The 13,349-nt window shown below is 44.1% G+C and overlaps 1 protein-coding gene across 1 annotated transcript; it reads left to right on the top strand.

Annotated features, from left to right (window-relative positions):
- Positions 1–2,365: 2,365 nt before the first annotated feature.
- On the top strand, positions 2,366–13,028 carry ZNF514 (zinc finger protein 514). Its single transcript, XM_003799262.3, has 5 exons — positions 2,366–2,384; positions 3,885–3,973; positions 8,796–8,922; positions 9,271–9,366; positions 12,013–13,028. Exons 1-5 carry the CDS (start codon positions 2,366–2,368, stop codon positions 12,990–12,992), a joined length of 1,311 nt encoding a protein of 436 aa, XP_003799310.2. The 3' UTR covers positions 12,993–13,028.
- Positions 13,029–13,349: the final 321 nt, after the last annotated feature.

Genomic DNA, 13,349 nt, shown 5'->3' with positions numbered 1-13,349 from the left:
TGCCCCTAAGGTTCATCTGAAGCAGTTCTATCTCTATTTATGTTGAACCATCAATGAGATGAAAATCTTTTCTCATTTGTCCATTTCTTCAGGTTTTTTGATTCAGAGCACAGAAGATGAGGACACAAACTCCTGTGCTAACCATGGTTCTCAGGCAAAGCCCCCTGCACGTGAGGAATGGGGTTGCTTGCTTGCAACTTATGCCATTCTGGCCTTCTGTACCACTGGAACTGCTGGCAAAAAATTGAAACAGAGACTGAAAGAGCAATAAAGGAGAATGGTCTTTTTGCCTCGATTTTGAGTTATTTCTTTCTAACCTCCTATCTAAGAGTGATAAACCAACCCCCTCAGTCTTCACAAGTCTTCCCTCCCTAGTTGAAGACTGCCACTGTTTTAATACTCAGACTGTGTCTTAGGCTGTTGGTGCTGCTATAATAAACTACCTTAGAATGGTTAATCAATAAAAAATATGGCTCTAAGCATCTAGCCCAATTTTTTATCTATAAATTTATTGTTTTATAGTTTCCATTAACATTTGAAGTCACGGCTCGGCGCCTGTGGCTCAAGTGGCTAAGGCAACAGCCACATACACCTAAGGTGGTGGGTTCGAATCCAGCCTGGACCCACCAAACAACAGTGACGGCTGCAACCAAAAAATAGCCGGGCGTTGAGGCGGGCGCCTGTGGTCCCAGCTACTTGGGCGGCTGAGGCAGGAGACTCGCTTGAGCCCACTAGTTGGAGGTTGCTGTGAGCTGTGATGCCACAGCACTCTACCCAGGGGGACAGCTTGAGGCTCTGTCTCCAAAAAAAAAAAAAAAAAAAATTTGTTGCTAATGGTTCTGGGGTTTGGGAATTCCAGGATCAAGATGCCATCAGATTCAAGGGCTAGTGAGGGCCTATTCCTCACAGATGGTGCCTTCTGTGTCTTCACATGGCAGAAGGGGCAAAGGGGGCCAACACACTCTCTTAGGTCTCTTTTACAAAGGCAGTAATCTCTTTTATGAGGCTGTAAGGGCTCACCTTCCAAAGACCCCACCTCCTAATACGGTTTAGTTTTCAAAATGAATGGGCGAGGTGTCTCATACATTCATAACATAGTAGACTGTTTCCCCATATATTTGGGGTCCTAAATAATAGTCGTTTCTGGTACAGGAGAGAAGACTTCCCTTCTCCATTAGTCTGCTAACTCAAGGGTCAGTGGAAGCAAGGCAAAGAGGCAAAAGAAAAACTATACAATGTTTTTCTAGTTTTAAGCCACTAGTATCTCCTGAGCATCTTGTAAAAACAGAAACGCCAGAAGGGCATCCTGGAAATCCTCATTCAGCAGATTCGAGGTAAGACCCAAGCTTGTCTTTTTAACAAACTTCCATTGGCTTCTGCTGTACAGCCCTAAATAGGGATATGAGGCACAACTACTAAAGGCACTGGCGAGATGGACGACGTTCCCAGCCCGTATGGGACAGCCCATTAAAGAACCAGGTAAAAATCCGGGGTTAGCTATCACGCATGACACACGGGTTAGCAAGCACTAAAGAACCACGCCACCTGAGTGAGCGAGCCCCGCCTACATTCGCTCTACTTGGCCAGGGCGCAGGCGCCGCTTGTCCTGCCCTGCGGGCCGGCTCTAAGCGCATGCTCAGAAGGGGGTTGCGGGTGGCTGTGCCTGCGCTGGCTCAAGACGTACTTCAGGAGGCGGGGCCGGCTCGGGAAGACTAGGCTTTACTATTTATGAACTCTGCTGCTCATGGTGGTGGGCAAAGATGCTCACCGAGTCTACGGCGGATGACAGAGTATCCCTCCGTGTGCCCTCCTGTGAGGGACTGCGGAGACTGCAGCTGGGCAGGAGGGACTGAGGGATAGGGGCAGAGTTGGCAGAGCTGGTCCCTATTTCTGTGTGGTTCTCACCGGCATCCTCGCTGTCTCCGAATAGCTGAGAAGCGCTAGGCACCTGAGTCGTGGATGTGGCAGCAGCGGTGTCTTCTAGTGATACGAGCCCACTCCGAGTGTTGATCCGCATGGGAAATGGGCTCAGAGCCTGGTCTTGAGGAGAGGGCCGGCAGAGCGGAGCTAGGAGGAGGAGGCTAGGCTTCTGAGGGGTCTGAAAGTGTGTCCCAGGACAGGAAAAGAGCACAGTCCTAGGCAGCAATGCCACGCGCACGGGCGCCTTTTCAGATTTGACAGCCCTGCTCGGGCCCTGCAAGTCTGCTGGGCCTCGCTGTGCGGAGTGGGAATGTCCGCGTCCTACAGGCGGCCCTGGCCTGCTCCCTGCTCCCCGAATCCTCGTGAGGACCGCAGGTCTGTGGCTGAAGGACGATGACTTGGACCTAGTGAAAGGACTCCGCAGGGGCACCTTTTAGCCCCAGCTATGGACTCCGCAGCATCAGGTTTGGCTCCTGAGCGGGCAGAGGGCCAGAAACCCTCCTGGGGAGTTAGGACCGGGCCAAGTAGGAGGAGGACTGTAGAAGGAGGCTGGTGCCCACTGAAGGAGCACAGCCTTAATTCCACTGACTTTCCAGCTTCCTGGGACTGGAATGACTGGCAGGGTGAGGGGATGGCCACAGATGACTTGTCCCAATGGCCAGAGGAAAGGGCAGAGCTAAACTGCACAGGAGAAGAAGGAAAGCAGGAGAGGATTTGCTCTTTTCCTGCCATGGCAGGGAGAGGGCAAACAAACCGGAGAAAGAGTGGCCCTTGGCTAAAGATGAGAGGACAGAAGGGCCATTTGGAGCTTTATCTCCCATCTCCTTAATCACTACACTTAAAGAGTTCTTCCAGCTCTTCTAGTCCAGCTGTGCATAAGGTCAGCAGGGTACATGGTGGGTGCCTCCTATGAGCCCCCTCCCTCAATATAGTGTTTGGGGTACAAAAATCCAGGAGACTCTGGAGGTTTTAAACCATTTCTTTCTAAGTTGAGAATGCCCTGGCCTTCACCGGGTGAGCATTTGGACTTGTGCATTCTTCAGCACACATGCTCAAGGACACAAAACTGGCCAGTGGAAGAAATGGGCCAAATCCCTAGGCTTTTCATCCCCCACCCCTTTTTTCTTTGTGCTCTTACTACTCAGTATGATCCATAGACCAACAGAGGCATCACCTGGAAGCTCTCTAGAAAAGCAGACTCTTGGGCACTACTAGCCCGCACTCACTGAACCAATGTTTCAACAAGTCTTGAACCAGAATTTAATAAGATCTTCAGGGATCCATGGGCATGTGAACTTTGAGAAGTGCTGACACTTACTTTGCTATGCTGCTTGCCTACTTCCATGTTTCTATTATTAGCCTTAACTCCCTCACTGGCCTGTTTGGCTTTACAAATAGTGTGATACAAAGCTCTTTAATGGAGGGGCTTTCAAAAACCTAACAGTGCTTGGGAACATTGAGGGCAGCTTCTCAGAAAGAATTGGCCTCTGAGCTGGATTCCCAAGAATGAGGGGGAGGTCTAACTTCTTCTTGAAGCCTCATACGTGTATCCCTCCATGGCCTTGTCTTGGGCCTTCTTGTGTGGTTGTTAACCTTCAGGCTAGATTTAAAATTCCTTGAAGATCTCAGTGCTTATATTTCCAAAATGCCTAAGAGAGAACTTGTATTTAGTAGGGCCAGTAAGTTACTCTCCACTGGTGTGGCCAAACTGTGGTCACAGTTCACATACCTGTAGTCTGCTGAGGGCCTGTGGACAAGTGGGAGCCTCACACTACTGTGTGAAGGTGCACTTTTCTCTGATGTGGGCAGGCAAGAAGCTGCCTCCCAGCTCCCTTTGATGCACCTGTGTCCCCAGAACTATGTAGGTGACATACAGAGCTGTGTAGGGGTCTCTAGCTTAGGGAGTTAGGGAGCTGCACATGCCATAAGGGTTGCTTCCCTTATGGCTCCTTTTGCCTTCCCAGATATCCCTTTTAAAGACCTTGCTTTTCCTCCAGAGAGATACCCAGGAGAAAAGAGAAGAACCAGTTTATTCCTGAGAGCCAGGCCCCAGGTGAGTTGGAGTTTTCTTAATTTTTTCTCAAAGTGCCTGAACTATGAATACCTTTGCCTCGTTTTCTCTAGATCTTTAGTCACCAAAAGGAACTGACCCCTGTTCCTGCTGAGTAAGAGCTGTGCCTGTCAAGGTGGATTATGGCCAATCTGCCCTTGCATAGGGCCCTCTCTTAGCTTCTTGATATGTACTCACTGGGATTCCTTGGGCTCACTCTGGCTTATTTCTGCAATGAGCACTGCAGTGATTATGAGGCAATGTGACAGAGCCCTGGCCTTGACGAGAGTGTCACAGCCACAGTGGGGAGAGGACTCTGACATCCAGGATGCAGCTGGTTAGGATGTACACGGCAAACAGGGACATAGGCAAGCCTTTCCATTAAGGTTCAGGAACAGGAAAATCGGCCTGTGCGGGAGAGACTGGAAACAATCACGGAGAAGGGGAAACACAGGGGTTCTGAGGATATGGACAGGCAGGGAGGCCATTTGTGACTGAGTCCTGTTCAGATGTTATCTTCCTGCATTCATGAGGAGACAGACTTAATTTCACTATTTATAGGCTATGTGACCTTGGATGAATGTCTAACCTTGCTATGCATTGGTTTTCCACCTATAAAATGAGGATGATGATAATATTAATTGTGATGAAAATAATAATGTTCCTCATTTACTATAAAAAAAGTGCGTATCAGGAAATATTCTGCACAATTTATATATACTTAATCATTTCATCTTTAAAACATTCCTATAAAATGGTTACCATTTTGAAGAATAGCAACCAAAGTACAGAGAGGTAAATGAGGAAATCAAAGAACAGAGAACTAAATTGACTCATTCATCATGGCTATCTAGGTAGTAAGGAAGTTAACTCAGTTCAGATCTAGGCTGTTTGGGTCCAAGATCTTAATCAGTAAGTAATCTCAACCTCATGAAATTGTTGGAGTCTTCTGGCAAAAGGTAATTGCTTAGTCCTTATTGGTTGCAGGGATCACTGATTTCAGAGGTCAATGTGGAGGAAGAACCAGGTAGAAGGCTGTGAATGCCAGCCCGTGGGTTTCCTAGCATTTAAAGTGACAATTTAGTGGGATCCTGGCTTGATGATAAACATTAACATTTTATTTTCAAGCCAAAGGGGGAAACTCTCACCAATTATGAGTTCTTCTAAGTAATTAGTAGAGTCATAAATAGAGTTCAAACCTCTTTGGCCTTGATGTACATCATTCAGCGGTATTGCTGAGTGCTTAGGCTAGTTATGTGTGGTACAGCCCCCAGATCTCAATGGCTCCCAGTCACAAAGGTGTGTGACTTCTTTCTGCTGCATTTATCAGTAGTGGGCTGACTGACTCTGCTGTATACCCTCTTCACTCTGGGATTCAGGCTGAAGGACCAACCTCACTCTTGGATATACTATTCTCGTGGCAGAGGGAAAGAGCAACATCAGCACTTTGGCTCATCAAGCTCCTGCTCAGAAGTGGTGTGTGTTGCTTCTGTTGAAAATCCACTAGCTAAGGCAGGTCATGTGGCCAAGCTTAATCTCAATAAGTAGAAAGCCTGCTAGAGTGAGGGGCCCAAAGGGAAGAGCAGTGATTATTTTAAACAAATAGGTTAGCACTGTGTGTTTTCTTACTCTTAGATGTTCATGTCCCTCTCTTCTGTACACAAAATGCCTTCCCAGTGGTGATAACCCCCATATCTGCATGCAGTCAGAGCATCATGATCAAACTCTGGGATGACCTAACAATATCTATGTTGGACCTGGATGTACATCCTCTGGATCTGGAGGACTATGAACTAAAAGGACAGTTGTCTGAATCCATATATCCAACATACAATAAACAGTGGGGACAGGATGACCATAGTAAACACTCCTATTCAAAAAGGGGAAGCATGGAGGAGCCCAGCAATTCCAGATCCATAACAGTTATCAAATATTTTTCTAAGTATTTGGTCCCACTTGGCTCCTCCCCACAGTTCTTTTTGAAAAATACCTCTTTATTTAGACTTAATTGTAGAACTTTTTGGATTTCTTTGGGATAGCCAGTACTTATTTTTTCCACTCTGAGCAGTTTGGTCTCACTGAAAGGATTTACTGGGAGTCATTTGACAACTGAGCTGACCCATGATTTAGTCCTTGATAATAGGCTAAGTTTTAATCATCTTTTGTCATATAAAAACCTTATGTTTATTGTTTTTTTTCCATTTGAAAATAAACATTGGTTGTCTTCCAACACTGGAAGTTCTGGCATTTCTGTATGCTTCTTTTTTTTTTTTTTGAGACGGAGCCTCAAGCTATCCCCCTGGGTAGAGTGCCATGGCATCACGCTTACAGCAATCTCCAACTCCTGGACTCAAGCGAGTCTCCCGCCTCAGCCTCCCAAGTAGCTGGGACTACAGGCGCCCGCCACAACGCCTGGCTATTTTTTGGTTGCAGCCATCATTGTTGTTTGGTGTGCCGGGGCTGGGGATTCAAACCCGCCACCTTAGGTGTATGTGGCTGGCGCCTTAGCTGCTTGAGCCACAGGCGCCGAGCCTCTATATGCTTCTTATTGTCTTACCTTTTGTTTTTCAAACCAATAAACTCATGAGCCTAATTTTCTTCTTATAATACTTTGTCAAATGTAGCCAGTAACAACCAGCTCATGTTAATGTTATATTTCTAGCCTCCATCACAAGTTTATGCTTATGTTGTTCATATTTCAAGTCATTGAAGGCTATAGTTTTACCAAACAGTTCACCACTATATTTTAGGGGTTGCCATCTTGCCAATAATTTTTCTCACTTTCCAGCCTTGGAGCTGATGTGATTTCAAAAATGAAAGTTTTTTTTTTTTTTTGTTACAGTAAAACCCCACTTTGAGTACCATGTTTTTTAATGTGTCAGTTTAGACTAGTTATGCCATTATAAAAGCAAACCCTCAGAGACTTACACCAAAAGAGGCTCATCTCTTGCCCATGTTATACTCCAGCTATGGCTTTGCCTGCATCTTCACTTGGATCATTCACCATTCTCAAAGTGGAGGGAGAAGAGCAACTGCAGATCCCCCAGTGGGTTCTGAAATCTTTTGCTCACCAGTAGCTCAGGTCTTACCAGTAACTCAGGTCTTTTACTTCACATGTCACTTGAGAAAGCAGATTACATAACTATATCTGGGTTGGGGGAAGGCAGTTCAATCATGTCAGGGAGGCCAGTAGATATTTTGGATATAATCTGATCTGTCCCAAGAGGTTACTATAGCAGTGAGTTTTCCAGGTTTGGCTATTTTGGCTGACTTCTATGCTAATATAAAATTATTTCAACTTATTATTCTATGGAATCAGTATCTGAGTGAGATTTGATTTTTTTTTTTTTTGGGACAGAGTCTTACTATGTCGCTCTTGGTAGAGTGCTGTGGCATCACAGTTCACAGCAACCTCAAACTCTTGGGCTTAAGCAATTCTCTTGCCTCAGCCTCCTGAGTAGCGGGTACTACAGGCACCTGCCACAATGCCCGGCTATTTTTTGGTTGTACTTGTCATTGTTGTTTAGCAGGCCTGGGCCAGGCTCAAACCCACCAGCTTTGGTGTATGTAGCTGGTGCCCTACTCACTGAGCTATATGGGTGCTGAGCCGAGATTTGATTTTCTTATGTTAATATCACTTCTTGAGAGATTTGATTTTTTAATACTTTGGGGTAAAAACAGGAATTTATAGTACTGTTATACTATACTATAGTACTGTCATCTGTTTTGCTTTTTAGTTCATATATGGATTATCATATAATATAAGACAAATGGGAGGTATTATAATTAATAACCTATAGAATGGTTAGAACTTGTAGTGATGATCTGGGATCCTGAGTCTCATGCTCAGCTTTGTAGACTCAGAAACTGAATAATGATTAGGTTTCGGGGGAAAGAATTCATGCTAATCATACTTATAAAACTTTTTTTTTTCTGAGACAGGGTCTCTGTTACATGGGTATAAGGGCAGTGGTGCCACCATAACTCATTACAACCTTCAAACTTTTAGGTTCAAGTGATCCTTCCTGCCTCAGTTTTCCTAGTAGCTGGGAATATAGGTATGCCATCAAACCCAGCTAATTATAAAAAACATTTTTGTGTAAACAGGGTCTTGATATTTCCCAGGCTGGTATTGAATTCTTGGCTTCAAGTAGTCCTCCCACTTTAGTCTCCCAAATTGACAGGATTACAGGTATAAACCACCTTAAAAGGTTCCTACAAAACTTATTGATTCAATATAAATACACTTGATTTACTTTTACTGAATTGTGTGCTGACAGGCAGGTAGGGGATAAATATCATAAGCTCCAAATTATTTGATTTAGCCTTAGCAAAAAATGTCCATAAAATTGTAGGTCACAAATTTCAAAATTACTTTATTAGAAGACTATTGATACTTATGCATTTGAGAATGCAAAGAATGTTAATCTGTTAATTCTAATCAATTCTAATTAAATGCAACTAAATTGAGAATAAAAATCTTTTGACAAATGAGGAAACATTACATTCACGTCCTCTACCTAAGCAGAAACATCTCTGCTAAATCTCCTCAATCCCTGATTATATTTCCTGCTGGCTTGGTGTTGATAGGCATGTAATGGGGCACTGGGTGAGATACCAAGTAGTATGGATCATACAATCCCTAGAACAGTTTAGAGTATTTTTGTTATGATAAAACCCACAACTCTGGAGCACTGGAGTAGCTGGAAACTCTCAGAAATCCTTCTTATAGATCCTGAGGTTGTCCTCAAATGCCTATCCACTCTTCACCACCAGAGCCATGAGTGCACTCCTCAATGGTATAGGAGTGTCTTCTGTGTTTCAGGGCCTGATGACATTTGAAGATGTGACTGTGGAATTTACCCAGTGGGAGTGGGGGCAGCTGGACCCTGCTCAAAAGGACCTGTATAGGGAGGTGATGCTGGAGAACTTCAGGAACCTGGCCTCCCTGGGTGAGTGCTGTGCCTCCAAAGCCTTCCCAGCAGGCCATCTTGATTTCCTCCATGTTTAAATGCCAGGGGTGTCTAGGCCTGCTGGCTGAATTTTGCCCTGGGGTTCTAGAATCAGACATTTGCATTCTCTATGGGGCCTGGAGCTACAGTATTTCTGCTCCTAGTTCTAGGAAAAGTCCTGTTTCTTGCAGAGTTGAAACAGGAAGTTTACTGACTCTCCTCCTCATGTTTCACAATTCTCTGGAGGTTTTCAATACATAGAGTGTTTTTTCCCCTTGAAGATCAAGGTCCAAAGACTTGTGGCCAACAGCACACACAACCATGATCCTTTTCTTTCTTTACCATCAGGGCTTCCATTATCCAAACCATATGTGATCTGCCAGTTGGAGGAAGGGCAAGAACCCTGCATGTTGGAGAAAGAAATCTCAGTAGGTACCCAGTCAGGTGAGTGCATGAGAGCTAAAAAGCACTGCACATTATAAGGCCCTCCTGGGGGTGGGAAGTTTCTCTGAACCCGTGGTCAGGAAGCTGTCCTTTCAGTAGGTGAGGCCACTTGGGATGATTATTCAACTCCAGTATTTTAAATTTTGTAATTATTTCTCATGTCAGAAGAGGGGTCATTCATTTTCTACTGTTTACTGTTTGTACTCTTTTCTGCCTATGTCTTCTGGGTTATTGGTGCCATGCAGCATCACTATATGTCTCACAGTCAATGTTAGATGGATCAACAGTCATATATGGCCAGGTAAGCACCATCTCAGTAGGGTTAAGGGAGTTAATAAGGAATCAAGCAGAACAGTTGAGGAGCCCAGGAATGAAAGGGTTATGGGCAAGGACAGAGGATGTCAGGAAGATCAAGGTAAGGAAAGTACAAACTTGATTAGGCTAAACCTCAACAGAAGTGGTTCCAGGAAAAAAGACTACTCCTTTCCAGCCCTTGATGGAATCTTGAGTCATCTAAAGGTGACTTGACAGCACCTGGTAGGTTCCATTTCTCCTGAGTACTATGTGTAGCCCAAGAACACTAGAAGCAGGTGACAATCTGCCAGTTAGTGTCTTAGGCAAAATCATAGCCTGAGGCCAGAGAGCTGAAGCTTAGTAAAGTGGTGCTTAAATCCTGAGAGGGTAGGCTGGGCTCCATCATAGAAGACTAGAGTATAAGAAAGACAGAAGATGGCTCGGCGCCTGTGGCTCAAGCGGCTAAGGCGACAGCCACATACACCTAAGGTGGCGGGTTCGAATCCCCAGCCCGGGCCCGCCAAACAACAATGATGGCTGCAACCAAAAAAAAAAAAATGGCCAGGCGTTGTGGCGGGCGCCTGTAGTCCCAGCTACTTGGGAGGCGGAGGCAGGAGACTCGTTTGAGCCCAGGAGTTGGAGGTTGCTGTGAGTGTGATGCCATGGCACTCTACCCAGGGGGGATAGCTTGAGGCTCCATCTCAAAAAAAAAAAAAAAAAAGAAAGACAGAAGATGCAGAACTCTGTATTGGTACTTGCTCTTTTTTTCTTTCAGAATGAGATCAAGGCTCTGACTTCTGGATGTAGTCTCATGATCAATGTCTGTTTATTTACAGTGGACCATAGTATGGCTGTGTTTCAGAACATCCAGGGAACTAATTAAACATTCAAGTTCCCTGGAGGCACCTAAAATCTACTGATTCAGTATCTCTCTCAGGACTGGGTGGCCACTGAGACCCCTGGTTAGGTATGGCCAGCCATTTACCTCCTCAGAAGTATCTTTATTATTCTAGTATTAGTATTATATTGTTGCTGAAACATATTACCATAAGCTTAGTAGTTTTAGGAAACACAAACTCTTATCTCACAGGTCATAGGTAGAAGTCTGACATGAGTCTCACATGGTGAGATGCCAAGATGTCCACCACAGGGCTGCATTTCCTTCTGGCTGTCTAGGGGAGAACCTGTTTTCCATTCATCTAAATCACTGGTAGAATAAATTCCTTGCATTTGTAAAACTGAGGTTCTCATTTTCTTGCCAGCTATACAACAAGGGTTGTTCTCAGTTTCTAGAGATTCCCACACTCTTTGGCTCTGATGTTCTTCCTCCACCTTCAAAGCCAGCATTGTTGGGTGGAGTCCTTGCACTATATCTCTATGCCTTTCTAGGAAATGTTCTCCAATTTTAAGGACTCATGTTATTAAATTGGGCCTAATTAAACAATCCCAGATAATCTCCCCATCACAAGGTCTGTGCCTTTAATCACATCTGAAAAGTCCCTTTTGCCATGTAAGGTAAAATAGTCACAGGTTCTTGGAATTTAGGGCATGGGCATCTTTGTCTCTCAAAATTATACAGTAATATGACACATACGTATTTCATAATGCATAATAACATGTGGTATATAGACAGAAATGTTGAGAGAATACTTGAGCTTGTCCCTGAAAGATGTGCAAAGCCTTAGAGAAAGGTCAATGAGAGTAGATGTGGATATATGGGACACAGAGAGGCAGCCAGCTTCTGTGCTGAGCTGCTGAAGAAAAGGGCAGGATCCTGGGTAAGTATTGTAGAGTTGGAGTGAGAAATACAGGATTTATTTTGTAGGGACTGGAGAGCCTTTGAAGACTTAAGACTTAGAAAAAACACAAGGAAAAGAGAATTTGGGGAAGAAGAACATGATGAGAGGTTTTAGGAAATACTAGGGGTAGGAAGACAGGAAATCTTTCACTATTATCTAGGCCTGAAGAGATCATGAGGATGTAGAATCTATACCCAGGTGACTTACAGCCCCATACTTTCTCTGCTTATTTTTATCCCTATTCCTTTAATTTAGTCTTTTCCTTGTCACCCCTCCTACCCTCCTCTCATCTTTACAGTCTGACTTACCTTGTGTAGTGGAGTCTGAAAACATTTCTCTGAGATTTTCCTAATCTTCGGTCACCTGTTCATCTCTTGTTCTTGACACTTCAAAAATCTTCTTCAGTCACAAACCATTCTTGGAAGAATCTGTACACCCATTTCAGATATTATTTTAAAGCTTAATTATTTTACATTCATTATAGGCGTTTAACTTCCTCTTGGCACATAGAACAGGTCATACTAGAATATCTTTTTTTTTTTTTTTTAAACAGACTCAGAGAGGAGGCCTAAAGTCAAGGGATCAATGCCAAGTCGGGGAATTTCCAAAGACGAATTACTCCAGGTAGTATCAGTGGAGAACCACATTCAAAATGAATTCTGGTCCTCCAAACTGAAAACAACACGTGATTGTGATGACCAGTTAGAGATGCCGCAGATAAAACAGGACAGATACCTGAAAAAAATGTCAGCCACTCACAGATCTACCATTCTTGGGAGAGATGAATGGAGTGAATTTGGGAGATGTTTAGGTTTAAGATCAGTCCTTGCTAACCAACACAGTGTTTCCATGGGAGAAGGATCCTATAAATGTGATGAAGAATGTATGCAGACTTCAGAGAGTAATAACGCTCAGAGAACCCATCCAGAGAAAAAATCTTGTAAATGTAATGAATGTGGGAAGTCCTTCCATTTCCAATCAGAACTTAGGCGCCATCAGCGATGTCACACTGGAGAAAAGCCCTATGAATGCAATGAATGTGGAAGAGCTTTTGGTCACATTTCATCCCTTATTAAACATCAGAGAACTCATACTGGAGAAAAGCCCTATGAGTGCAGTGAATGTGGGAGAGCCTTCAGCCAGAATTCATCTCTTGTTTTACATTATAGATTTCACACTGGAGAAAAACCCTACAGATGTAATGAATGTGGACGAGCCTTTGGTCATACTTCATCCCTTATTAAACATCAGAGAACTCATACTGGAGAAAAGCCCTATGAATGTAGAGAATGTGGGAGAACCTTTAGCCAGAGTTCTTCTCTCATAGTGCATTATAGATTTCATACTGGAGAGAAACCTTACAAATGTAATAAATGTGGGAGAGCCTTCAGCCAGAGTTCATCTCTCATGCAACATTATAGATTTCATACTGGAGAGAAACCTTACAAGTGTAATGAATGTGGAAGGGCCTTTGCTCACACTGCATCCCTTATTAAGCATCAGAAAAGTCATGCTGGAAAAAAAGCCATATGAATTCAGCAAAGGTCAAAGAGCTATATTTCAGCTGGAATGCACACACATCACCACCTCTCAGAGAATTCATGTTGGAGAGAGAACCTAAAAGTGTAATGTATGTGGGAAGACCTTTGGTTAGAGGGCACATCTTGTTCAATATCAGACGGTACATACTAAAGAGTATCCCTACAGATTGCAAGAGAGAAGTGGGCTTTGTGAGTGAGCCACACACCCCTCTCTCACCAAGCACTGACAGTACATACTAGTGAGAAACCATGTGAATGTAATGACTGTGGGGAAGTTTCAGGTAGAGGATATATGCCATTCAACATCAAAGAATTTGCACTAGGGGATGGGAGGCTTATCAGTACTGAG

This window comes from Otolemur garnettii, unplaced genomic scaffold (genome assembly GCF_000181295.1).
Source record: "Otolemur garnettii isolate 467f Iridium unplaced genomic scaffold, OtoGar3 scaffold00148, whole genome shotgun sequence".
In the NCBI taxonomy this organism is placed as follows: Eukaryota; Metazoa; Chordata; class Mammalia; order Primates; family Galagidae; genus Otolemur; species Otolemur garnettii.
The sequence above is the reverse complement of the archived record's forward strand: the minus strand, read 5'-3'. Positions and strand labels throughout refer to the sequence as shown.

Bases quoted from the DNA above. Each gene is read 5' to 3' on its own strand.
- ZNF514 (XM_003799262.3), top strand. The intron at 3,974-8,795 runs GTGAGTTGGAGT...TCTGTGTTTCAG, and splicing joins TCCTGAGAGCCAGGCCCCAG to GGCCTGATGACATTTGAAGA. The intron at 9,367-12,012 runs GTGAGTGCATGA...TTTTTTAAACAG, and splicing joins CTCAGTAGGTACCCAGTCAG to ACTCAGAGAGGAGGCCTAAA.